The following is a 28000-nucleotide window of genomic DNA, read 5'->3' as shown; positions in this document are numbered from 1 at the left end:
TCGCTTGTATACCACAAGTTTTATTAATGTAATTTTAAGGCCAATTAAACTAATTTTATTCAGAGTAAGTCTACATTAAATTACAAGATTAACAATCTCTAGAAATAATGTAAAATTTAAGAAGTAGAAATCTATTTGGTCTTTTATAGACCACATATTATAGAATTGACAAGTGAAAATTTACAAATATAGAAATAGTGATACTTCAAGGGTGAGGATTTTCACATGGAAACCCCAAAGATGTCCTATTTTAAACACGCATGTTTCAAAAAGGGAGAAATTTTTAATAATTTAGCACAAAATTAAATTATATAAACTTGGTATATCCCAGAAAATATTGCTTTAAACACTTATACCATGATCAAAATTCCTTTGGTAGCTTTTAATAAAAATGAAACATGCTATCATGTAAAATATAAAGTACTTTAAATGTTACCAGAAAAGTATCTTTGTTACAGTTACTATACTAACATCATCGTCCCCCTGCTCAACCTCACCTATACACACACAACATGAAACCAGGTGCCAACAAAATCCTTTTAATCTTTTGACAAAATAACCTCTGCTTCACAATATCAAGACTTTAAGTCTCCTATAAAACTTTTTACAGTGGTCACAGCACAGATAGCAACGGCTTTCCCTGCGCATGACTGTAAAAACAAACCAAACTTTATTAGAGCAATCGTACAAATACTGCAATTAAATCAAACAGCAGTTACCCCGATGCAAAAACAGGGGCTGCTAGACGCAATCTTAGAAGAGAGTAAACGCAAACACACTGTCCCCCAAACCCCTAAACAGAAAATTCACAAATAACTCAGTGGAAATAGAACAAAGACGTTGTGTGGGTTCACCGCAGCAAGCACACCTGACCCCATGTTGTCTCGGCACACAGGAGAGGTCTCACCAAGAAACCTCGCTCTAAAAAGTCAGTCATCAGAGCTTAGAATGTATGGAAAATAAAGGAAACAGATACCAGGATTAGGTTGCATAATCGATTAGCCAGTGTTTGACACCAACGGTTTCTTCCTAATGCTTGCCCGCCACGGGCTCTTGTTTCTAGCCTATGCCTCCATCAGCTGAGAGAGCCTGCCTTCAGGAGTCTACTGGTCATCCCTGCAGCCCAAGAACACAGCAGGGAGGATCTTTCTAGCCATGTGTTCATGATCACACACACACACACCCCAAACCAAACCTTCAGCTTTCTGCCACAAGAGCAACACCTCACAAAGGAAAAACCCCTTTATACAATGTCTTCTTGTCCAATCTCAGTCATTCTGCAATGGGGCAACAGAAACGATTGAAACACCAAAAAGAGTAAGAGGAAGGGCTGGTGGGAAAGATGCGTATGCTGTTTGCAAACCCTCAGACTTTGTGAAAGGGCGATCCGAGAATCAGCTCTTCTTCTAATCCCAAAGCCTCCATGCTGGCTCAATGTCAGAAGTCCTGGAAACAGCACAGAAGTGCTTCACTGCTCTGAAGATACATTCTAGTGTCTCGCTGAGAGAAAACAGCTGGCCGACACGTCAGGCCACGTAGTGGTACTGATTTGGATTGTCCTTGTCTCTCTCCATATAGTCTCTGTCTATGAGGGATTCAATTCTCTTTTTCAAATCTCCAGGCTAAAAAAGAAAAATAAAACCCTCCATTATAGTGGCATTTGGTTTACAAACACAGGGGAACGTAATAGATGCACTAAGTGTGTGGTTATAATTATGGACATACATCATACACAATTTAATTATGTCTCAGGGCATCTTCATCCTTAGTAAGGACATTTCTCCCTAAGTACTGTTACTGTGTTAATATATATTTACTATTTCTGCTCCATGGAAGTAGGTGACCCCAGATCCCGAGGGCTCCAGTGCTGAATGGACAACACGGTGATAGGCTGTGCACGAAGGGTGGCTCCGGCTCTGCTGAGGTAGGAAGCGCCTTTCTATCAAAAGGCCTAACCTTCTATTCATTAATAAATCATACATTCACAAAATAGGAGACCAAGGCAGAATCACTGCTACGGCCACTGTACACCTCATCCACCAAGTCCTTTAACTACTGGGTCTCTCATCTGCACAGGGAAAATGAACACTCGCTCTGGCTAGAGGTAGGGTTTCAGGACCGCGCAGGCACTACAGAGAACACAGCAGCCCTGGCTTGCTCAGGTAAGATAGCTCTGGCCTTATCAGTGTCTGCTCACTGATCTACCTCAACCTGACTTCCTCAGTGAGGGTGGAAGGGCAGCTGGTCTTCTACCAAATCAGACAACACAGAATCAGAGAACTTCCACACCAGAGGAACATGGGCAGGCTCAGGCACTGAAAAACCAGGTCTCACGAGAGTCCCAGACTTTCCAGGGGGAATGCACATGTTTTAAAGAGCTTTTCCTAATGCTTCCCTAACTTGTCAATCCTCCACATATGTCCAGGGCAGTAGCTCCCAGTCCTAGAAACATGCACGGAGTCATAGTTTCAGGGTCGACTTTCTTGTGGACAGAAACAGGGAGAAATTATCAAAACACAAAATGCTCTGGGGCTTGCTGCTGCTGAACAAACAGCTGTTAGCAGGATTTCCTCAGAATCCCACAACATAATCTGAAGAGCTACACTACTGAGAAACACTGTCTGGAGTTCCACCACATGCCTCCCCTACCCCTGGTAAAAAGGCAACAAATACAACATCCCCTGCAGCTGGGAGTCTTAGGGAACTCTCTCATTCCTACGATGGGGACAAAGAGCATGTGGGATAAAGACCCTGCTATCACCATCACCTGCCAGTTTCTGACACTTGGTGTACACACAAAGGTACATTTGTGCAGTAAATGATTACTTGTGATGCAGGACAAATGATTCCAAAGTGTTAGAAAGTGATCATGCTCTTTCAAGGTTCAGTGTGATACTCCCAGTTAAGTTAATGTACATTTACCTTGACTGGAAATTTCAGCTGATTATACAATTCAGAAACTAGAAGATTATGACCAAGAGTCTTTCTCATCTTCATTATCCTGACAATAGCAGCGTCAATCTGATACTGTCTGTCCTGAAACACTCGTTCCGTGGTGCTGACTTGTTCCTCAACCTGTAGAGGCACACAAGACAGTGAAGTTTAAAGATATATTTCGGAGATACCTGATATTGTTGAGTTTGATGAGAAACTTCTGATGTAAACTTTGGGTAAATCCTGTTCTGTTATGCATTTTTATCCGTGCTTCCCAAGGACAGCACAACTTCAGTATCGAAACTTGAAAAATAATGTAACATTACGTTTCCCTTATAAAAAAGCTACAAAACACTATCAACTCTGTATAATCCTGAATTATATCCAGCAGCTCTGCAAAAACAAAACACAGGGCTATCAGAGTTGACTTCAAAAATGTGAGCTCTGCTCTACATCAGGAAACCTACTAATGTAACTAGTATCACAGGACTATCAAGGTGAGATGGTATGATCATCCTGACAGATGCCACAAGGGCACAGTAAAACTGAAAATCTATTCTTTTTTTTTTTTTTTTTTTTAAATTTATGATAGTCACAGACAGAGAGAGAGAGGCAGAGACACAGGCGGAGGAAGAAGCAGGCTCCATGCACCGGGAGCCCGATGTGGGATTCGATCCCGGGTCTCCAGGATCGCGCCCTGGGCCAAAGGCAGGCGCCAAACCGCTGCGCCACCCAGGGATCCCTGAAAATCTATTCTTGATCTAAAACAAACTTTAACATATAAGGAGCAATTAAAAAAAAAAAAACCTGAACAGGATAAAAAGCAGTTAGTTATCAGAAGCAAACAGCAAATACTGGCAACAACTTCATGTTAGTTACAGAGCAACCTAGTGGAGGTCCACAGCTCAGAGGAGGTGCACGCGTATGAGGTAAGCATGTTTCAGAAAGACAGAAGCCAAGCTTTCCAAAGGGATCCACGACCCCAAAAAGGTTAGTGTTCCCTGTACTTAAAACAAATACACAAAGATAAATGGTGTTAATATTTACTGGCAATGACCAGTTATACATGTTCAATGGGAAAGGTCCCCTTTACAGGGTGCCAGCATTTCTTGTCCCTTTGTGCCTTCCCCAAATCCTTCATAGGCCGGACCAATGTCTATATACCTGCCTCCTCAGACCTCACCTGGCTCAGCTTTGTCTTTGCTGGAAAGCCATCCCTGACCCGTGGTTATCAGACGGGGCTCTCCTATACTTTACCTCAGTGTAACCAGTTCATCAGTGTGTAATCATTTAGTACCTGTCTGCTGAAAGTTGCTTGAAACAGAGACTTGTAAGAATATGTTATTGTTAATGGATGAATTCTCAGCGCTTCACAGAGGACCTGGCCCAGAGAGGGTGCTTAACAAGTATTTGCTAACTATCTGATAAACAAATATACAAGACTTCCCATAGAAACCTCTTATGAAAAGAGTTATATTCATATCGACAGAAACATGGATATGAATCAGATTTAGTATGGTAAAAATGAAAACTGAGAAGGGACACCTGGGTGGGTGGTTTAGTGGATGAGCGTCTGCCTTTGGCCCAGGGCGTGATCCCGGGATCTGGGACTGAGTCCCACATCAGGCTCCTTACGGAGAGCCTGCTTCTCCCTCTGCCTGTGTCTCTCATGAATTAAAAAATAGAAAACTGAGAATTAGTGTAAATTAATTAAAAGAATCTGGGTGTTGGCTATTAAACAGATCAATAAAATTAAGAAACTGTCCCATAATATGTGAATTTAATATGTAACAAAGGTGATAATTCAAGCAAGTTGTCAGAGGATGCTATTTTCAATTCAGTTTTAGAAGAGGAAGTATAGTTAAGATTGCTTTTTGATATTAAAATAATTTATAAATTACACTCCTCAAAGAAAGCCTTAAATGTAAAAACTACTGTAAAGATACAAGTAATTATTTTTAAATGTTGGGGCAAAGGAAGATTTTTTCCTAGGCATGACACCCAAGTCAGAAACCATAAAGGAAAAAAATATATTTGAGAACTTTAAAAAACTTCCACATGTAGAAAAAATCTGAAAACACAAAATTATCTGTCACAAATGATGGTCAATCTCTTTAACATATAAAGAACATTTACTAACGTGAGAAAGAACATGCCAATAAATGTGCCAGTGACTTGAACAAACAATCAGACAAAATACAAATGGCTCACCATTAAAGAGCCACACCAACTTTTTCTGAAGTGCTTATAAGTGTTTGGCCAAGAGGTTTCACACACACACTGTTCATTTAATTCACACAAGCTGAGGTGGTATTAGGTCTATTTTAAAAAACAAAGAATTGAGAATCAAAGACTACATACTTTGGATACACTACAAAATGGCATAAAGATGCTCAAAGAAATTCAAGCTAAAATGGCAATGAACAGTTTTTGCCTGTAACAATAGGCTGGGCAAAGGGCAGGTGGAGGAGGGAGGGCTGGTCCTTTTGTGAAACTGACACTGAAACCTGGTGAAAACCTGTCCATTTGGCAAAGGGCTGTCAAACGAACAAAAGTACACGTTCTTTGACCCTGTAACTCCAGGGCAAAGATTTTATACTAAAGAAACAATCTAACAGGCACATGGGAATCTTGGTACCAGGATGTTTAATGTAACTTTATTTCCAGTAGAGAGGGAAGCAACTTAAATGCCTTTCCACAAGGGCACTGCCAACCTCCTGCAGATTCACATGACCAACTACTCTGCACCCATTAAAACCAAGTCCTGACATGGAAAGAATCCCATCATAAAGAATAAGAACAGGTTACAAAATGGTATAAACAAATGGCATACATGGAATAATTGTGTTAAAGGAAAAAAAAAGACATATTTACATCATAGGAAAAAGCTGTTTGAGTGCAAATAAAGCGGCAGTAGGGATTATCTCTAGGAGAGAGAGAGAGGACAGTCCCACTTTGAAATTATAACTCCAAAACTGTACATCTTTTAGTCACTCTATCAGAAATTCCTAATATTAAAAAAGGATGCATCGAAGCATTTATGCATTTATATCTTTAACAAGTATGTCAAATTGCCCACTAAAAGCACCTTTTAAAAAATAGAAACATAAAAAGAATGCCTGTTTTGTCACATACTTGCCAACTCTGGATATTATCAAACTTTTAAACATTACCCAAATTGATGAAAAGTGGAATATTAATTTGAGTTAAAAAAATTACTGATGAGAATTAACATCTTTTATATAGTTTACTGGTCTTTTACATTTCTTTTTGTGTCATCTAAACTTATTTTCCAACTGGGCTACACCTGAACACCTCTAGGTAAGTGAAGCCACCAGTTTCTATTGGTGGGAGTGGAGAAAACTGTGATATACCACCTCCGATCAATTAAAGCTGTCCTTGTATTGTGTGAAGTAACTTCATGCCTTCAAAAGGCCAGGGGGCCAGCTGGACACCCTGTTATGGGAGTGGGGACCAGGGGAGCCACTGTCCTTCTAGCAGGCAGGCATGACAACCCTTCTGGGGTACAAGGGCTTCCGCCTCCTATAGGAAGGGCCCGAGGGCAGTGGTCCAGAATCTGCTCCTGATACAAGACACCTGAGAATCCCATCAAAGCTACAGATACACTCCATCTACACAGACCACAGCTATGATTTCAGTGGGTCTGTGACACCCACAACCCTCACCAGTTCCGCCCCAGACCCTGGCTGAGACCAAGGATGAAATGTGCTGTGCAAAAATAAGGCAAGTGACTAGGTTCTGGATACCAAGCTCTCCACACTAACAGAATCCGGCATAGGAAGGTCTGACTACCACTCCACTTTTGTGAAGAGGGGTGCTGATGCACACACATTTGTTTCTCATGTTTGTCCCTACCTCGAATAACAAATTAATGAATGTTACTTTAAACGCTTTCAGGAGCACCCTGAAAGGACCGTAAACACTACAGGCCCCTTGGCGAGCACCCCGCAGGTAGAAAAAGGAAACCTGTACGTACAGTTTCCTTCATCTGGATCTGGTTGATCTTTATCCGAAACAACTTGTGCTTGAACTCTCCGTTGAACATGAACGTGTCTCCATCTTCCACCTCCTTCCCTTTGGGACTTTTAACCAGAACTCGTGCTTTGCCACAGGCCAGGGACTGTAATGTCCTTCGCAGCTCACTGTCCTCTGAATGGGGAGAAAACCAGGCCCCAGCCACTGTCAGAGTGAATCAGACACTCCACAGGGCAAAAGAAGCCACGCTCTCAGGTGTGACCAGCAGAGACTGAGTCTGCATCTGCTCTTGAACAAATAGGTGTTTTAGGAACAAAGACATGCAGACACCACACATCCACCCAGAGCGGAGGATGCTTACCTATCCCCGTGGCCATTTTTATTTCTTCAAAGCTGAAGACATCCCCTTCATTGAACATGAGAAGCACCAGTGTCTGGAAAAGGGACACCTGGAACTCCTTCTTTCCCTTAAAGAAAACAGGTGTATCATATATGAAGCTGTCTGCACAATCTCTGGAAAATTTTAGGTTTCTTTTTGCTCTCAAACTTTGTGGGGTGTGGGACTAGGAAATTACTAATCAGCCACCAAACAAGAAGAAATGAAGTAATTGATTATACAAGAATAAAATGACTCAATACTGCACTTGAAAATTCTTCTCTTGAAGGATTTTTTTTAAAGTAGTAAAGAAGTTCTTTAGTAAATGTTATTAAATGAGTATTACCATTACTTGAACTACCCATTGCTGATACCTGTCCAGCAGCACCCCCATGTCCCATTCTTAGCTCGTCAAAGTCCTTCTAATGGTGGTGGGAATGCCGCTGGAGGAGGCAGACACAGCATGAGATGCGGTGACTGAATATGTTTGGAAGAAGCAGGCAAAAGATCTATCAGATGCCTTTGTGAAAAGATTTGAGTGAATGTGTAAGCACTCAGGTCATCATCATGAACTTGGCCTAGCCTCCTTCTATATGTCCCTGTGATTTACACAAACATGCAAATGGGACCTTGGGCTTCACACCATCTCCCACTCCTAGTCACAAAGTCCCCATGGCAGAGACCCAACATGCACGCAGTGGGCTCCATGTGGAGGACAGCTGCAGGGACTGGGTGAGGTTTTCACCCCACCCCCAGGACCAGCCTCAGGGAAAGAAGTGCAGCCACGCCATCTTCCTGCAGAAGGTCAGTTGTGCAGAGGCGGGTGAGGGCACGTGTAGTTTATATACATTGTGTATGTGCTTGTATGATCTATAGGATACCCTGCATTATTAGTGCATTGTAACAGCTAGCAAAATAGAAATCTTATAAATTTTTAAATTAGTGTATATAACTGAATTTAATTTACAAAACTGAAGTTAAAACCAGAATATGAAGGCATTGTTTGGTGACCTGCTTTTTCCTGCCATCAGTACACTGTATATACTTCCCTCTCCTATAACATCCCTTTTAATAACAGCGCTGCAACAAATAGGCTCGTTCATTAATCTGTGAAAAACGTCTCCTTAAGAGGAATTCCCAGAACTGAAACTATAGTGATGAGAGGCTGCAGGTGTACGGCGAAAGCAGTTACCCTAAAGCTCATATGCTCTGTCTTGTGCTAGCGGGAGGGGCTGGTCCTTAAACTCTCAGCCTTAGTTGAACTGTCATCCCAGATAGTGTAGTGTCTGCTACAGTTTAATCTGTACTCCGTGGACCGGCAGAGAAGTGGAACATATGTCATTGAATTTGGTTTCTTAGTCTTGCTTCCATGAGTTGCCTCTACACATCCTTTGATCGTTTTTCTTTTCTTTTCAAAATACGGAATGCTTCACCAATTTGTGGGTCATCCTTGTGCAGAGACCATGCTAATCTCTGTACCGTTTCGATTCTAGTCTATGTGCTGCTGAAACCAGCATACCTTTGCTCTTTTCTCAGATAAATGCTTTTCTACTTCCATTGATTTCTTATTGACTTTTATTGATTGGAATATTAATCCTTCAACTATTTAATTTTATTGACCCAGAAAAGCCAGTGCTGAGTTTTACTGAATAACAACCTCTTCCTTTGTTTGCTACCAAAGTTCAACCACAATGTAAAAGATTCTAGTAACATATTTATAAAAAGTAAATGAAATAGACAAACTTACTTCCTTAAACTCTGCTTTTAAAACAGCATGACCCAATGTAGTTTGCCATTGAAGTTTCCGACCACTGTGCTTTCCGAGATAAAATGTCTTAAATACTTCCTGAAGTTTAATCATCTGCCAAGCAAAGGAAAACAACAAATGTAATTATGCTAAACACTGTTCATCTAAAGAACCACATATTGCTCAATTTACAAAGATTTAACAGTTTTTTAACAGCTGAATGAAAAAATCAGTTCTATATTTTGACAGTTATTTTTCTGGATTATTCTTTTTTTTTTTTTTTTAAGGTTTTTATTTATTTATTCATGAGAGACACAGAGAGAGGCCAAGACACAGATAGAGGGAGAAGCAGGTTCCCTGTGAGGGTGTGGGGGTGGGGAGTAGCGATGTGGGACTCAATCCTAGGACCAGAATCACGCCCTGAGCCAAAGGCAGAAGCTCAACCACTAAGCCACACAGGTGCCCCTTTCTAGATTACTCTATGACCATGAAGATGTGCACCACTCTAGCACAACAGGGTTTTCCTCTCACATGGGATGCTACCTGAAGTGATACCTAATGTACCAACAGGCTGTGGTCTGCAGTCTCCACACCTCCCACTGGGGCTCCCCTGGCCAGTGGCATATATAATGAACGTTATATATATATTCCAGAGGCCATCCCTAGGTAGAGACACTGTCTGCAGGCCCAGCTATAACCTGACAGGTCTCGGGCTCCCTGCCTGCTCTCATGCCAGGACTCTGGTGTGGCGCCACTGGACGGGTGCTGTCAAATGCTGGAAGCCTGCTGCACACCCCGTCTTCCACTCTTTGCTCGGCTCCCTGGATGTCCCCACCACTCTGCACCCAGGACAGCTGATGGTCTGTGCTGCTTCAAGCTTCAACTAGTAAGATGATCCTGCCCTCTGTGACACTCATTGCTTAGACCTCTGTGTCTCTGCCCCGTGTCCACTCCTGAGCCCTCCTCGGTTTGTCTATCTACCCTGAACACAGTGGCACCCTCAGCTCACGGCCCTGTGCACTCTGCTCATTCCCTTGTCAGTGTCCTTGGCTACTTCCAGGTTCTTAGAATAAAGAGTAAAACTCTCCCGAGGCTTGCCAAGGTCCCTTCCTTCTGAACCGCTAACTGCACTGGCCTGGCCTGTGCCTCTTCTGCCTGACAAGGGCACCATACTGTCCTCCCTTGGGCTTCCACTTGGGAACCTGCCTCCATAACCATGCCCACTTATCTTTAAGAGCTCCTTCCTCACAGAGATCTTCTCCAAGTGCTCTGCTCTGATAGCATTTATAGCAACTTGGGATGGTCCCTCTGGACAGAGACAAAAACATGATCCGAGCACACCCTGGAGTATCGCTCACCCTTAAAAAGGAAGAAAGTATGAGATGGGCTGCAGCATCGATGGGCTTTGAATACAGGATGCCAAGTGGAAGTAGTGAGACACAAAAGGCCACAAAATGTGATTCTAATTCTGTTAATACCCAGAGCAGGCAAATCCAGAGACAGCGGGTTAGTGGATGCCCAGGTCTGGGTGGCTGGAATTGGGAGGCAGTGCTCGCTAAGTGCAGGGTTCTGTTTGGATGATGACAAACTTCTGAGCCAGTCAAAGGTACAGCTCAAAGTGGTAAACTGTTGGTACACTCTGCCTACCATTTATTTATTTATATGTGTATTGTAGGTATATTTTTAAAAAGACACAGTATGGTAGGTCTCACGCATCTTTTGCTAGAAAACAAAAAATTAGTAAAAATCCACAAAGGGCCTATGAGGTGCCCCAGCACCCAGATGTAGGATAGTGTGAACACCATGGCAAGTAAGCGAGAGTCTGAGAGTTCACACAAATGCAGAGAAAGCTGCGGGGCATCACAATGAAAGTGGACTCAGGCAGGAATTCCCAGCAGGAAAGTCTGATGGGGAAAAGGTTTATGTGGTCTTGAAATATCTTCCCACAGATTACTTCTAAATTACAAAAGGAAGAATACTAACCACATTCGAGAAAACAGCTAACACCTTAACCAAGTGATGATATAGACCGCCCACCACCACCACCACTGACAGGGGCACACGGACAGCATTAGCATGCTGAGCAAATCTATGTGGGATTCTGGTTGGACAAGCACAGCCTGAATTCAATCACAAACATCCCATGGAGAGAATTCACGAAAACTGCATGTAGCTTTGAAACACATGAGTGTTAAGAAACAGAAAGAGGGCAGTGAAGCTGTTACAGCTGACTGCAGTGTGGGGTCTGGGCTGCATCTGGACAAAATCGGAGGACTACACGTGGGATGAAATTACTACAGCGGCATCAAGCGCCTGACTCAACAACATGCCCTGGTAAGTACCTCAGAAGTATTTAGGGATAGGAGGTAGGAGATAGCCTTTCCCAAGGCAGGAATGTTCCACCCATCCGTGCAAAGAGAATGAGCACCATAGGAGGGCTGGAAACACAGCCAACAGGTTCTGAGGATGCTTTGAACTATTCTCACAAAGTCCCTGTAGTCTGAACTATCTTGAAAAAAGCAAAAAAACTCAGCAGGGCCACAAGAGGCACAGCCAGGGTGGATGTGTCCGGCCTGGTGAACGCTGTGAGGTGGTAGGTGAGTGCGGGTGTTCTGATGGAGGCTCCGCTTGGAAGTGACACATGGAGGTTCTGCAGCTACAGGGCCAGCAGGCAGCTTAGTACAGAGCCTTTGCATCTGTAAACAGCAGTCGCATACCCCACAGGGTGGGGACTCAGGTACCAGCGCAATCTAGGGTGCTGAGCTCGGGACGTCCGCATGCACTCAGGCCCAGGGCTCTGGGAACATTAGTGTCCAGAGGAGAGGCAGGAGAAAAACAGATGAAGATGTGCAACATAGTATGTCAACTGTGCTTCAACAGTAAATGAAAAACAAACAAAAAGAATACAAAAGCAATCAGTGGGGTCAGAAACAGAAGAAAATCCTGAAAGACATGGTCTTGGACATGGAACAAAAAGCCCCAACAGGGCTGTTTCCCACCCGGGCTCCCAATTCCTGCAACTCCACACTGTTCTGGGCCCTTTGCAGGAGACCGTCAGCCCTGCATTTCTATTTCCCGGTCCCATACCAGAAGCAGCCCTCTTCCACGTCACCTAGTATTAGAATGAATGGTGAAGAGATTTTAAGTTCCCAAGCCTAGGATCCTCCCTCCTGTCTGTAAATCCTCAGCATGCCTAAAGCTGTGGCTGACCTACAAAGCCCTGAGCAGGGGTGCCCATGAGACCCGCAGTGCCCACACCAGGACGGAATGACAACTGCCAAGTAGTGCCGTACCAGTGCCGTTATCGTCTTGATGGTCAGCCAGGGAACTCGGGGGGTGAGAAGGAGCCAGACGGGGACACAGACATTCACTGAGCAACAATGCCTTCCAGAGACCACAAGGACACTGATCTTTGTGTGATTTAAAAAACCCTCTCATGGGATGCCTGGGTGGCTCAGCGGTTTAGCACCTGCCTTCAGCCCAGGGCGTGATCCTGGAGTCCCGGGATCGAGTCCCACATTGGGCTCCCTGTGTGGAACCTGCTTCTCCCTCTGCCTGTGTCTGCCTCTCTCTCTCTCTCTCATGAATAAATAAATGAAATCTTAAGAAAGAAAAGAAAAACTCATTAAATATTTTGTGACAGATGTCTGTGCACGTGTGTGTTTAAGAAGTCTACAGTGCTTTGGCAGCACCAATATACGAAACAAAAGGACAACGTTCTCTGAGACACTTACTTCCGGGGTTAAATGCACTTCCATTGGTGTGTAGGTTGGCCAGTATCCCATCGTAAGTATATTCACTGTTAGATCTATAGACCCTGGGTCGCTTTGATTCTGCATATACTAAAAACAAAAAAGATGAAGATTAAGTAACTATTGTAGAATATCATCAAAAATAACAAGTTCATAGAAAGGTAAATGGTGTAATTTTCACACAGCACAGTATCATATTTACTTAAATTTTGTTATGTTATTTTAGGGATTTTCTTTTTCCTTTTGAATTTAAGTCATTCAAATATGTGAGACATGAGTAGTGTCATTTTTAAGGCTGAGGGCTTTACATGATTTACATTATCACCTCACATAACTTAAAATGGGATAGAGTTTATATACAGCTGTTTTACTTTGGGGAAAAAAAAAAAAAAACCAGCTTGCCTGCTTGAACTGGACCATGATGTCCTTGGAGAGTTCCATGTCCTTGAACATGCCTTCCAGCTTGCTGGTGAAAGCGGCGCCGCATTCTGGGACATAAGTGGAGAGCATCAACACCACCAGGGACAACGCCCAGCACAGAGGAAGGACAGACCCCGGGTCCCACATGCTTACCATGCTTTAGTTTTGACAACATAGATTTTTCAGCATCAACTGAGGCGCTTTTTCCAACAAGGAGTCTTTTTGCCAAATCTTTTTTATAAAATGCTTCAAAGACATCTTTCCCTATTTATAACCAAATGAGAACGACAGAATACATCAGTTAATCTGCAAATATTCACTGTGGAAACTCTAAGTGTTTATTCTGCTGCAAGCAGCTCTAACTTGGAAGACAGTAACATTTCCACAAAATAATACTTGCAATTGGTGGGCAGCCATCCCTCTATTTCCTGTGTTAACATGGAAGTGGAAATGTCTCAATTTTTCTCAAGAAAAGACAGGGCCCCAGTACATATGGACTAGGTAACCTTTTCTCCATGCTCAATGTTAACAGAAATAGCGTAGAGCATGTCTCACCGTGAATGAACCGGAATATTATCATGACCTTGTCAAGAATCCTTTCCAGCTCTTCGTCTGTTGCTTCTTTATTACCCGCTCTCAATTTTGAATCAACATGCTTTGCTGTGAGATTAAAAGTGTAAGTTATTTGAAGGGTATTTGTTATATAATACATTTTCTAAAAAAAAAAAAAAAAGAATATCTTTAATTTTTATAAGCAAAAAAGCAGAGACAGCAACACTCTGGAACCTTCCCAAAATGACATTATTATATGATAAAAGGCAGATAATCTGATTTTCTAAGTGAAGGATTTTCAAGTCACGTTGAGAATACTTTAATTACGTGCTTGGGTTTCACAACACACCGTTGCTCCAGAGATTGGAACGCCCCCTCTCTGAGATGCGGCACCCCTGAACACAGGGATGTTCAGGGGGTTCTTACTGCTGAGACCACATAGATCAACCATGGCTTCCAGAAACTCAAACCCCAAGAGTTAAATATCCATCTTTGGAGAAACCACAATCATAAAGTGGCACAAAGGCCAAACTACACTGCCTTGTGAATTTTTTGTTGTTGTTGTTGTTTTAATTAAAATATTTTTTTAAAGTAATTTCTACATTCAAGGTGGGGCTCGAACCCACAACCCTGAGATGAAAAGTTGCAGGCTCCACTGCCTGAGCCAGCCAGGGGCCCCGCTTCTTGCTACTTTTATTAGTTTTTCCTTCACAATATTTTTATTATGAAATACTCTTAGCATACACTAAAGTAGGAAAATGTATAAGGAACCCCACGTTCCCATCACATATCCTCAACAGTAATCAATAAGCCCGATGTTGAATTACTGTATTTACTAACTACTTCTTTCTTAGCTCTTTGCCTAAAAACTTCAACTAGTGAGAGGCTGTGAATCCTGAAATATGTTTTGGTATTAGGATGACATAATTATATACAGTGGTAATTTAAAAACTGTTTTATCTTAAACCATGTTATCTTCTAGGACTTTATCCAATTTTATCCTACTTTAGTACTGATGAGAGGATGCAAAGGTAAATACACTCGAGATTATCAAGTCATCCTCAGAACACAGAGATATTCGTATAGAACAAATCCTCTTCATCCAGTTTCTGAGCACAAATTACTCGCTGTCATCAAGACAGAAACAGGGTTCATTTTACCAAATACAGTTCTGGAGTTACTAGTATAGCAAATGCATATGAAAATAAAATTTTTGTCTTCCTTGACCTCAAGATTCAAGTATAGCAAATTTTTGTCTTCCTTGACCTCAAGCTTCAAGTATAGCAAATGCATATGAAAATAAAATTTTGTCTTCTTGACCTCAAGCTTCATCTTTACAAAACTGCTACTATGTTCACCCTTCCTTATAGAAGTACCACGTGCTTATATGTATATGTAATATATACACGTTTTTAAAAAAATGTGTCCTCATTAGATATAACACAAATCCTTCCCCATCCTCCCCAAGAGGAGCTTAAATATTCTGGGGAAAAAAATCTGTCTTATTTTCCCATATTAAACTTATGTATGGAAGTATGTTTTTCTACCTATCAGCTCTGCGGGTTTATTTGGCCTCTTGTTGATAAACGTTTCAAAGGATTCCTTCATCAAGTTGATGAACTTCTCGTTCCTCTGGAAGCACACTTCTATCACATGGTCCACCCGATCTTTAAAATCCAGCAGATCTTGTACCATATCTTTGTCTTTTTCAGGATTGATAACAATTGTTGTCCCAAAAGTCTACAAGAACACACACACACACCAATTCATCAACAGGCAATGATATCACACATTTTCATCCTGCTATCAAACAACCATACTACTTTAATTTAAATTAATTACTGTTGCTGTTAAATACTAAATAATTTCAAAAGTTTCACAGACTCAGCCCACATTCAAAATATTATGTGAATATACACAATTAATGCTTCAGTGTTACAATTCTGCTTCTGAAAGAATTTATAAATTAGTGTTTATTATTAAAAAAACCTTTATCCTATGAATTCCTCAAACACAAGTTCCCATGAACCTAACACAACCACTTGGACTTCTTGACTATAGTATTTTTACTCCCCCACTGCTAACCAAGAATAGCCCAGTTGTTAGCCTGTATTTTTAATTCAAAAATGCTATATTCAACATCACCAAAAGTCTGTATGTGACAGTAATAGCTGCTTCAGGATATACACTACCAGATAATATAAACTGTGCTAGGTTACAATTACTACTATTTAATGTGTTTCAAAAGGGAGAGACGCAGGTTGCAAATGCAGGCACTGTGCTCAGCCCCAGGCCAGCAGACAGGGATTTATTGCTGCCCTAAGTGCAGTCTCAGCCACTCTGAGGATGGAGTCCTAGAGCAGTCCATCACTGGGCTTGCCAGCACGAGTGAGGTGCTCTACCAGATCCCTGTTGTCCTCTAAGGAAGGTGACCTTGCCGTAGCCAACTGTTCTTCACTAGAATACCTTCCTTGTTCTGCCCCCGCCAGCCTAGAAGTCTTCTGTATCATCCTGCTCTCCAAGGCTCCTTTCTATCTGTATGCAGTGTTCATGAGTCCCTAAATAAAGCCAGTAAGATCTTCAAAATTTCTTCAACCAAATTTTGTCTTTTATCAGAAATAATATACATATTTTTGGAAAACTCGTTTCCATAGCATATACATACATATTCATGTGTCATATATGTAAGTGGAGGCAGATTATTGGTGAAGAGGTACAAATGAAACTGGCACAGAGACCTTCGGGAGAGGGACACAGTGTGACCAGCAGGGCTGGGACTTTCTACTCTGTGCCCTTCTGAACCAACAGCATTTAAAAATGACACACACGCACGCTGCCAAGGTTCAGCTTTCCTGTGATAATTCCACACTGCGGGTTCCTGTCATGGTGTGAGAGCTGATCCTTGGTGGACACTGAGGAATGGTGGTCACCTCACTCATTTTGATGACCCAGATTGAACTGTGCGAAGGTAAGAACCTTCTGTGCTTGGCACATGTCCCTGCTCCCCAAGGGCTCCTCATCAGCAACACCCTCGTCCTCCATTAGACTTTCCATAATACCCAGGTCTTCGGCTGATCTGACAGAAGTTGGTTATGAATTTTGTCTCCAAAGTCTCCGAGGGTGTGGTACCCCTGTGCATGAGCTTTCCACGTGTAGATAATGAAGTTTTAGGACCGACTATACCATAAAGCCACATGCAAGCTTCCCCATTATCCCTTCTATTTAACTGATTTTTTTTCTTGTGATAATCATAGACTCACATGCAGTATAAAGAGTTAAAAAGATCCCTTACACACTTTGCCCAGCTCCCCATGATGCTAACATTTGGCAAAATGATAGACCAGCATCACAGTTGAGGTACGGGCACAGGTACTCTGCACCCATCTTCTCCAGGCTGCCCTATTTTTATCTGTCTCCCATGTGTGTGTACTGTTCTCTGGACTTGTTGCCGGGGCAGCCTTGTGCACCCATCATCGTGATCAGGCACTGAGCACCAGCACAAGAGCCATCCTGCTGCTTTCCCATAACCACACGCTAATGTGCCACAGAAACATCACAGTATTGTGAAAGTGACAGTCCTGGGTGGCCAGGAAATGAAGCGGCACACACACCAAATGTGTTATCATTCTCATGAGCAAAGGCATGGGAAGTTTAAAAAGCAGATTCACAGAAAGGGTGACTCTCTGAAAATTGTGGTTGTAACTGGAATGGAGCCTAGGAAGACAACGAATAGAAGACCTTAACTGCACCTGGTTGTAGGTGCTGCTCATAATCTTGATGTCATCTTAAAAAAAAAAAAAAAAAAAAAAAAAAGGTTTGTACCAGTGATCTGGAAAGAAATAAGAAATGCAAGACCGCTATCCACCCAAGCACCTGCCAGGAGAGAAATATGGTGTCTCCAGATTGCCCAGGTCCTCTGCCAGATGCCACATACCATGGAGATAGGACACCTGCCCTACCCGAGGTATAGTTGTTACCCCACTGAGACGGCCCCACACACCTTAATGTACTCGCTCCAGTGCTGCAGCAGGATCTGCTGCCCACCCTTCACACGGCTGAATAGCTGGTACATCTGAGTGAGGTCGGGCACTCTGTTCTCATCAAGCAGGTGGTCAAGCCCTGAGATCACACAGCAAACGTGAGCACATCCCATCAGCAAGTCAGCATTAGAACTAAATCTTATTTTTAGGGGGATCCCTGGGTGGCTCAGTGGTTTAGCGCCTACTTTAGGCCCAGGACGTGATCCTGGAGTCCCGGGATCGAGTCCCACATCAGGCTCCCTGCATGGAGCCTGCTTCTCCCTCTGCCTGTGTCTCTGCCTGTCTCTGTCTCTCTCATGAATAAATAAATAAAATGAAAAAAACAAAACAAAACAAAAAACTTATTTCTACGCAGGCACATTAATCTCCAGAATCCGAGACAGACCCTGTCAGGCAGGGCTCATTTTCTGAGCAGGTGGGCGGGTATGTTCCTTAATTCCTCAGGTCACGGAAGCCCTGGTCTCACTAATTCAGGGGCTCGAGCAGCACTCCCTGATGGGATCCGGCACCTCACTGCCCCTTCTTACCTCTGATCTAGTTTATCACTCAGAAAGCAGATCTGTCAAAGGGGGAGTTACCAAGTCTCGTCTTTCAGCTGATTATTTTTCTAATAATCTAGAATTTATAATTCTGGGCCTTTCTATGACTAAGCTTAAGGTCTCCATATCTTGAAACAGATCTTGTAGCTCCAACATGACTTTTATTTTTATTTATTTATTTTTTTATTAAATGGTAACTTTAAATACACCAACTACAAATGTTCTATAAGGTGAGACTATGCTCACTCTGCTTTCCGGGGTACTAAGCACACAGTTGAGGGGCAGAAATCAATAAGAGGAGCAGACTGTGTGAACCTCCTTCACAGCCACACAGCAGCAGGCACACAGTGGCAGCTACAGTCACTCCTTCCCAGGCTGCTCTTCCAGAGCCCCACGAGGGACAGGGTGTGGGAGAGAAGCCTGCCCAGTTAGCAAGGCCACGTGTTTGCTCTCCTAGCTGCTGGTTCTTCCAGAAGACACAGGATGGAAAAGTGTATCCTGGCCTAAGTCCCCAGCCTCTTGGCAGTTCAACTGGCATCCAGCTGCATGGAGACCCTGGGAAGATGCCTGGTGACAATCTAAGGGCCTGTCCAAGCAGCCTATGCCCATGAGCACAAACCCAGTGAAGGAGAATGAGCGCCCGGCAAGGACCCAGCCACAAGCTGTGTGTGGTTGGGAGGGTCTCTGGCAGCTTCGAGTGAGACAGCATTCCATGGGATTTCTATCAGAGGTGGTTCATGATTTCTCTGAACTCACTTTCCCTGAGGGCTAACGTGTTCCTCTTTCTTTTCTTTCTTTCTTTTCTTTTTCTTTCTTTCCTTCCTTCCCTTCTTTCTCTCTCTCTTTTTTTTCTTTCTTTCTTCCCTCCCTCCTTTTCTTTCTTTCTTTCTTTCTTTCTTTCTTTCTTTCTTTCTTTCTTTCTTCTTTAAAGATTTATTTATTTATGAGAGACGGAAAGAGAGAAAGAGAAAGAGAGAGAGAGAGAGAGGGAGGGAGGGAGGGACAGAGACATAGGCAGAGGGAGAAACAGGCTCCTCAAAGGGAGCCCAATGTGGGACTCAATCCTGGATCCCAGGATCACAACCTGAGCCGAAGGCAGGCGCCCAACTGCTGAGCCACCCAGGTATCCCTAGGTTCCTTCTTTTTTTTTTTTTAAAGATTTTATTTATTTATTCATGAGACAGAGAAAGAGAGAGAGAGAGAGAGAGAGAGAGAGAGAGAGAGAGAGAGAGAGAGGCAAAGACACAGGCAGAGGGAGAAGCAGGCTCCATGCAGGGAGCCCGATGTGGGACTCGATCCCGGGTCTCCAGGATCAGGCCCTGGGCTGAAGGTGGCGCTGAGCCACCTGGACTGCCCTCCTTATTCTTAATGATTTTTGGTGATCGTCATGTTACAATAACAAATGTCCTTTACTCCATTATGCACATCATCTCATTTGCTTTCTTAATATATTAAAAACCATCATTTGGTCTAACTTTTCACAAGTCAAGGAAACCTACCTTTGTGAAGAATTGCTGTTAAATGTTCTCCTAATAGCTGCTTCTCCACACAAGCAATCAGTGGTTTCCTATATGAGGCAAAAGACCAAGTGTCAGAAATTAAGGGAGAGACTTTGGTCAGCTGTAAAGAAGCGGAGTTTATGGTCTACAGACATGATGTGGAGTCATTCAGACACCAATGGCTCCAAGCACCACAACAGGCATTTCTCTCCAGCCATGAACAATCACCCACTGTCTGTGCAGACTCCGTAGTCATTACGGAATCACATAAAGAGACCAGTGGGTCCAGGGAAAAGGAGATGCCGGCACCAGGACAAGTGTCCTGCACCCCCAGCTTGGCTGGCAGTTTTCAAAACGAGATTTTGCCTTTGAAATGGGAGGCCTGTAAAGTTCCCCATCTTCCATGGCACAGCCGTGGAAGCACTACTCCAGGCCCATAAGCCTCTACTTGGCCAGGCCTGTCGCTCTGTCCTCACATCTTTCTGCCTATCCCCTCCCACTACTGCTCATCAAAAATCCTACTTATCAAAGCTCCTATGTGAGGCCTACGTTGCACAAACGTCACACAGAACAGAGTATTTGAAAATCTGCAACTTCATTAGGTATTGCTGCCATACTCACGGGGATACTCAAAACTACTCTTCCTGGGTGAATCATCCTCAGTTATTTCCTTTTAGTTGTTTTTCAAAGATCAGACCACGTGCTTCAGTGAAAGTAGTAATAACTTTGGGCACCATCACGAGCCTCTGCTTCATGAAGAACTTTCCAACATATTATCTTAATTTTATTTCAGCCTCACAGCAACTCTAGAGAGAGGCATGGCACATGTTCTGTCTCCGACTGCCCACCCTGAGACCAGAAGCCAGAGACTGTGCTACTGAAGAGAAGAGTGAGGGGTGAGGTGCAGGTCAGCACCTTCCCAGTGTGCCACTGGTAGAGGGGGGATAATGACAAGGAGTGAGGAGCAGAGCCATGGGGGGTGGAGGGTCCAAGGTCAGAGGCTGGCAGCAGGGAGGGCCAGCCATGCATCTGCTCTTCCTCTGAACAGCTTCATCAACACATAGTCAGCTGGCAATGGGTGGTTTCTACTCGCTGTCATGGATAGCGTTGCTATGAATATTTGCATACAAGTTTTATGTGAACGTATGTTTTTTTGTCTATATATTTAGTAGTAGAACCAGTGCATTGGATAAATCTGCTAACTCTGTGGAGTACTCTGAGGAGCTTCCAAACTGCTGTCCCCCACAGCTGCCCATTTCACGTTCATATTGGCAATGCACAAGGGTTCCAATTTCTCCATATCCTCACCAAGGCTTTGTACTGCTTGTCTTTTTAAAGCAAAAAGCCATTCTGGTGGGTGTGAAGTGGAACTGCATTGTGGTTGATTGTGGTTGATTGGCATTTTCCTGATGACTGACTATGCTGAGCAACTTGTCCTATGTTCACAGAATCTCTGCTTCTAGCCAGTGTGTGACCTAGACTTTGGTTCTGCAGGGGGAGAAACCCAATCATGGTTTTCATTCCAACAGTCTATGTAATGCCTAGATGCTCTGACAGGTCCTGAGCTAAGGGCAGATACTACAGACTCCTTGTACCCAGAGGTACAGTCCTGGGTGCCCAAAGACTGACCTCCTAATCCACAGTGACAACTCAATGATTTTGCCATGTGAGAATTCCTGCCAACCAACAGGAGAGTGGATCCTTCCCACAGTGAGGGGCAAGAATCCTGGGGTACAGAGAACCCACCCCCAGGGCAGGGCCTGACAAGGGACCTGGCTGTGGTGACCAGTGTGGTGGGTCATAAGGTATAGCACGAAGCAATGCCCTGCTGCTTTCAAGTACGTTTCCCTGTGGCCTGTCATCCACTGTGCTCTGAGGTGGGGCTGGGAGGGGCACTCCGAGCCCAGCTCTAAAGCTGGTGTGGCTTGCTTATCTTCAGTCTCCCTTTTCCTTGACAGCGAATTATTATTTATTTTGAACCGCCCAGCATGGCAGAAGCCACCTTGTCAGTCTCCTTCTCCATCCATGCTTGAGCCTGGAGGTGAATCACCTTCACCTACTACTCCTTTGCTTAAATAATTTACATTTATTCTCCTTAGCAACAGATTTTTAAAATTAGGGGGAGGAGTTTAAAACAGCATACATACAAGAGTGTGTACATACAAAAAAAGAAACGACCACTGAGCCCACTGCCCACAGGTCATAAAGGAAGAGTGCCCTGGCAGCCCCCAGTACCCGCCCTTCCTCATCCTGAATCTGTACTAGCAGGTCCCTTGCTCTTCTTCTACAGGATCTACCATTTACAGATCTCTCCCATCAGTACACTAGCCGGCTTGTTCCTGAACTTTGTGCTATATGGAAAATGTCATTAACAGGAAAAAAAAAAAGTAGCAGACACTCAACGAAGACTTTTATCCATCCTTGACTTGACCTACTGCGCAATCTGATGCCACCTGTAATCTTCTCTCCCACTCCCTGTCCCCCCAGCTGCCAGCCTGCGGACCCTGGGGCTTCTCATGCTCCCTGGCTGCAGGTTTGCATGCCCACAGCACCCCACTCTGGCTGTCCTGGTGTCAGTAGAACTGTCATTCTTGGACCATCCTGGGCTCCCCAAGGACCTCCTCCACCACCCCAGTAACTAAATCCATCTTTCCTCTCACGACCTGCATTCTCAAAGTGCCGTGACTCTGCCCCTTTCATCCCGTAAGTTTTGCACATTTCATCCTTCCATCTGTTCTTACCCCACCCCTCCTCATTTGAACAAATGTTACGTGCACAGTGAGAAATAGTCCTACAATTTTCCCTTTTTACTTTTCCCCAGCTACTCTTCCTCCTCATCCTCGGGCTTAGAGAAAAAAAACTGGATGGAAAGAGAAAATAACATGACTTAGTACCACAGATAAAAACTACAGCTATCTTAGATGTCTAACGAAAAGTTAACGATCCAATTTCCCAATATTCAATGATACCCCATCGATGTGAATAGAATCCCTGTCTCTAAAGCCAAAGATACTGAACATCTCAGCCTGAAGCACTCCTCTTGGGCGGTACCTCACGACAGAGCATTGTTGTAACTCACAAGTGCTAAATGATCACAAATAACATAAGTAAAATGTGCTAACAACACAAATACTCTCAGATGGTAGTGAATGAGTCTACAAAGATACCATCTATTTCAATCATCAGCCCTTTGGTTCATTATGGTCAAATTGTAATAACTAAGTAAACATATAGTACTCACTGTGTGCTGTGGTCTAAATACGTGATTACTCGGTCTCCTTCTTCCTCTAAACGCTTACTTACATGGTTAAGATATTCTGGAACCTTCCAAACACAACATTTAAGCATGTCAGTAACAAAGATCCTTTTTTTTTTTTTTTTTAAGTAACAAAGATTCTTGATGTTACCCAAGAAGCTGAAACATTATTGTCCTTATAAAAATTTAAAAAAGGAAAGCAGAGTATACACTCAAGCCAAGTATTAAGACAGATTAGTGGGGGAAAGGTAACTGTGAAGTGTTTTGGCGGAGAGGCAGGATAAGTAGAAGCAGCTTTCCTTAAACTCAATTCTGGAGATCAAACTGACCTCTAGAATGAGGGATAGGGCAGCACTGGACTGGTGTGCCATGCTCACAGGGAAGCTCTAGGGACAGCACCATGGGTCTCTCCCATCACCGAGGCCCTAGGAGCACCTGGGTTAGAGGGTGCAGGCCTAACAGCATCCCCTGGCCCACAATGAGCAGAGGCAGCAAACACTAATTGTAAGACTCCAATGTTCATTTCAGGACACCCAACAGCACAGATGCAGATCTCAAAATGCACTGTTTCCAGGGGCAAAGGGCATCCCTGCTGTCCCCTGACACAGGAAAGGCCCCAGGACATGGGTCTTCGGCCTTCTGACCTAGCGGTGGAGCAGAGCTGGGTACTCCCTCTCTAAAACCAGGATGGCAGAAGCAACAGTTGGTCCATCCTGTACAATGATGGGAGTGCCTGGGGGAGAAAGGGTGCAAGGAACTTCCTTCAGTCCCTGCTCATTAAACTTCTGGAACCGGTTACCAAGATTTTGGGTTCATCTTACTATTTCACGTTTTTTTTTTTTTTTTTTTTTTTCACGTGGTTTCCTGGATAGTTTTCAATGCCTCACACAGATGGAAGGTTTGGGGTGTGTCTGTCTTCCCTATCTGAGAGTTACCTTCTATCCTCTTGCTTCAACTGGAGCTACTTTACACATTTTAGAAGCTACCTTACTGGCTTTTTTTTTTTTTTACACTGGGGGGCAAGGGGGGGGGAGAACAACACACAGAAATAACATTTTCTAAGTTAAAAGAAAGAAGTTAAATCTTGACTGTAGTAAGAATGACGTTTGTCATTGAGAATTTCAGCTAGATTGTGGCTTTCAGAAAATTTCTAATAAAATGTTTACATGGAAAGACAGATTTTTAGAAATTACACTTAAATGCACACCTATTAAGAAATAAAGTGATTCAGAAGTACTTCCTTGTCTCACCTCTCTTTCTTGCATTAATCTCTGGCCTTCTGCAGCATATAAACAATTAGTTTCTTCCAAAAATTTCAGTTCAAATGAATCTTTATATACCTAAAAAATGAACAAAGTTATTGATCAGTTATAGTACAAAAACAGGCCTAAAAATGTGCTGATACATCAATGATTTCCAGGGATCCCAGCTGCAGTGACCTGCCCGGACACACGGCCTGGACATGCCCCTCCCCCAGAGGCCAGGGCAGGAAACCTGATGCTTTCCTGTGAGTGCTGTAGGCCCTCATCCCCTCCCAGGAGCTCCGGGTCTATGTCTTAAGAGCTCTTTCCTTTGTGGCTCCTAATGTAGCACTAGCTGGAAAGTCATTCCCCCTGAACGTATTCAACATTTTTTGAGGTCGTATTTTGCATTTAAGTCTTTCATACATCCACTTATTTTGGTGTAAGTAATTAAGCAAGGATCCAAGTTCTTTCTTCTTATGGACTATTAGGAATTACTGATAACGTTTAGGGCAGGAGGCATTACCTGAAGGTCGGACAGCATACTCAGCAGACTTCTCAATAAACTACGATCCACTGCTTCACCATTTCTTTCTCGTTCAATTAATAGCAGAATTCCGTCAATGCTTTTGCTTTGAACCATTTTATCACTAATGATATGGTTTCTAAAAAGTTCCAATCCCATATCCCTGTACAAACAGTAAAAACAAAACTATATTTCAGTTTTACTTTTTAGAAGTTCTAGCTAAAGCTACAAGTTACACTGTTGACTACATCCCAAAACCATTGATCTGCTAACTCTCTAAACCTATGTGTCAAGTATTCCTTTGTTGTGTTTTCCATTTTTGGCCAATCTGCAGTGCTCGGTGCTTCCTGGGGTGGGTCAGGCATGCCACCAAGAAGCACATCCGTCTCGCAGATGCTGGGGTTCACACCCTTCTTCCAGAGGTGGGACTTAGGCATCTCCACCCACCTAGCCTAGCCCCCAGTCCTTTCCTTTTCTATCTCTGGTCCCTACCCCGGCACCTGGTCCTCTCCTCTATGTGGTCCTTTCCACTGGTGAACGGAATATGAAATATGACTTGAGGAGTCCGTCATCCTCCCTTGGCTTGTTGCCTGAAGAGTTCCAGAGGACATACAGCTGTTGATTAATGTGCACAGAAACCACGGGGTAATAATAGGTATGTGCTCTGTTCAAATGCCTCCACAAGTGTCTTAGGACCAAATACTGAGTAGGCAGACAAAACTCAGCTTCCCAAGCATCTCTTGTGGCAAGCAGTATGCAGGTGAGCGTGGGTTCTGGGAACCCTGTCTGTGATGAACCCTGCCCTCCTACAACATATACCACAGTAGGCCTTTCCTATTCCCTGTAGGAGCTGCAGGCCTGGGCATTCTGCACACTCCAATGACACATCAGCCAAATGCATGGGCCAGCCACGCAGGCTCAGGCCGGCTGCCTGGATCTGAATTCTGCCCACACCCTTTGGTTGAAGTGCCTCTGAGTTCCTGCCCATGCTTCCTTAACTGTAAATGGCAGGACACATGCCATCTTACACCTGTAAAGCCCTTCCACACCAGGCCAGGCAGGTAGCCCATGTGGTGTGTATGAAGCGTTCACTGTCCACTCCAATCCATCTGCTATACTGTTGCTAGATTCTTCTTTCTAAAATCTAAATCTCACCGCTCCCCACCACTGGCCATCAGGATGTCCCTCGGGCTCGTGTCCCTGCCCTCCCCCACAAACAGCTCGCCCTGGGCAGCTCCCATTTCCACACAAGCAGTACTTTGAATGTACTACTTCCTTTTCTCTACTACCACCTCTTTCTACCTCAGCATTCCTGCTCATTCAGTGAAGCGCAGGCCTGGGCTATGACTGACTCCCACCCTGTGCTGCCTGGGGTGTTCCTCACGCACTAGTGCTGAGTCTCATCGGGCTGCACCATCCTGCTCCTCTTTTCTGCCTGAGGCCAGTATTGTCTACGCTCTAAGTGGTGTTTATGGTTTCTATGACAGGTTACATTAGGAGCTCTGTTTATGAACTGTTCAGACTGGGAAGCCCAACAACCTGTGAACAGCAAATTACGGAACTCTGCCTCAGTTTCTCCATCTGTAAAACGGAGAAAACGGTCATCACCTCTAGAGCTGTACTGCAGACTCGGTAAACCGGTAGGTGCTAAACCTCCTAGAATGGTGCCAGCCACAAGACTAGCAGCACTGCAATTCACTGTTGTCCCCAGTTACAGCATGCTTATCGTTTCTTTGAACAAAGGCCACCCTCTGTGCCAGGCCAGCTGGCTGCAGGTGCATGTGTGCATCTAGCACAACACATACAGGAGTCCAGAGAGCAAGGAGGAGCAGGGGGATGTGCTACTAAGGAAGGGGAGACTCTCAGGAAGGAATGTCCAGAGCGGCACAGCCGGGTAATAGAAAATACAGATGAAGTATCTGTGGCATCTGGTAACCAGGGCTCACCAACATCTTAGGAAGAGCACTTTCATGCCTTAGTTCAGACAGAACATTTGCTAAGGAAACTGTAAAAGCAAGCCACTTTTTAAAGAACTTGGGTTTAAAGGAATTGGGAGAATGAAATTCTATATCAACAGAGCCCGGGAGGAGCCCAGAGATGACATGAGGGATAAGTCTTATCAGGTGAGGCAGGGCCTTGCAGAGGCAGCAGCAGGCAGGTAGAGTGCACATAGCATGGTGAGTTCCTAATTCACACCATTCCTGAAAGATGTCACACGATACATGGGCATACTGAAAGGAGGTCTCTGCGGTTGGTCAGCAGGATGGGGAGGCGTGGGGGGCTTCAGGACTCCTGGTCATGACCTTACCAGTCTCCGTCTTCCTCAGAGCTTCACGTGAGCACTGGTTGGAACCAGCTGCTAGAGGGCAACTGAGTGCCTTGGCCTCTCCTCCCCCAGCAAAGGTGAGCAGCATGCTGTTGGCTCTGGATGGCCCAATTACAAAAATGGGCCTCCCCACAAAGCTGCCATGCTTGCCCACCACCTCCACTGTGATGCTCAGTGCAAGCTGGCCAGTGTGCGCAAAGGGGCATCTGTGTGTGGCATGCCCCGGCTCTGCCTCCAGGGCTAATAAAGTCCACCTGGGTCTGGATATGTGCGCTGGTGATTTTGGCTAACATAAAGGACCACAGACAAAGGGCAGCAGACCTAGTAGTCAGCTCTACTAACTAGGACACTCACCAGATAGAAGGAAGCATGGAATTCTGAAGTACGTAAGTGCGATCCAAAAACAGGAAAATACTTCTGATCATGATCTGGCAATCAGAAAAGCATTTATTTATGTAACCTACTAACTAATCAACATCAGGCCTTCTAGACCGTAACTACGGTAGCTGTTTCAAATCCGACAACTACTGTTTCCTCATGATGCTCCCCACCAATGCCTTCATGATTCATTTTTTTCCCAAAATTTAAGTGTTCCTTTGATGTTTGACTTTTACCGCTTTTATCCAGAAAATCTGATTAGACGGATTTTAAACTATTTAATAACCTAAAGTATACCTTTGAAATCTGGTTATCTCCTGACTGATGTGGTAAATCTCATGGGCCTAAAAAGATGCTTTAATCTTTGTAAACAATTAAATTTTGTTATGTTGGCACGAGGCTCTTGGCCATGTGTTTG

At 43.9% G+C, this 28000-nt stretch overlaps 1 protein-coding gene, 1 long non-coding RNA gene and 1 other non-coding gene across 3 annotated transcripts in view; 1 reads left to right on the top strand and 2 right to left on the bottom strand.

Moving 5' to 3' along the window:
* The window catches only part of CUL4A (cullin 4A), a 43462-nt gene continuing 15462 nt past the window's right edge, over nucleotides 1-28000 (bottom strand). Inside the window, exons 5-20 of the mRNA XM_072761111.1 lie at nucleotides 27559-27632; nucleotides 24879-25041; nucleotides 24362-24451; nucleotides 23097-23179; nucleotides 19856-19923; nucleotides 17778-17896; nucleotides 15325-15517; nucleotides 13781-13885; nucleotides 13379-13489; nucleotides 13208-13293; nucleotides 12788-12895; nucleotides 9054-9167; nucleotides 7292-7397; nucleotides 6932-7104; nucleotides 2923-3075; nucleotides 1-1622 (exon numbers count right to left, since the gene is read on the bottom strand). Of these exons, the coding sequence (XP_072617212.1) occupies nucleotides 1527-1622; nucleotides 2923-3075; nucleotides 6932-7104; nucleotides 7292-7397; nucleotides 9054-9167; nucleotides 12788-12895; nucleotides 13208-13293; nucleotides 13379-13489; nucleotides 13781-13885; nucleotides 15325-15517; nucleotides 17778-17896; nucleotides 19856-19923; nucleotides 23097-23179; nucleotides 24362-24451; nucleotides 24879-25041; nucleotides 27559-27632 (1842 nt within the window). The 3' untranslated portion in view covers nucleotides 1-1526. The remainder of the gene's footprint in view (nucleotides 1623-2922; nucleotides 3076-6931; nucleotides 7105-7291; nucleotides 7398-9053; nucleotides 9168-12787; nucleotides 12896-13207; nucleotides 13294-13378; nucleotides 13490-13780; nucleotides 13886-15324; nucleotides 15518-17777; nucleotides 17897-19855; nucleotides 19924-23096; nucleotides 23180-24361; nucleotides 24452-24878; nucleotides 25042-27558; nucleotides 27633-28000) is intronic.
* Nucleotides 1622-7581, top strand: LOC140599322 (uncharacterized). Its single transcript, XR_012002065.1, has 2 exons — nucleotides 1622-1924; nucleotides 6853-7581. It is a non-coding gene; the product is annotated as an uncharacterized lncRNA (long non-coding RNA).
* Nucleotides 8720-8823, bottom strand: LOC112927521 (U6 spliceosomal RNA). Its single transcript, XR_003236555.1, has one exon. It is a non-coding gene; the product is annotated as a U6 spliceosomal RNA (small nuclear RNA).

This window comes from Vulpes vulpes, chromosome 6, assembly GCF_048418805.1.
Source record: "Vulpes vulpes isolate BD-2025 chromosome 6, VulVul3, whole genome shotgun sequence".
In the NCBI taxonomy this organism is placed as follows: Eukaryota; Metazoa; Chordata; class Mammalia; order Carnivora; family Canidae; genus Vulpes; species Vulpes vulpes.
Note: the sequence above shows the minus strand (reverse complement) of the source record. Positions and strands in the feature narration are given on the sequence as shown.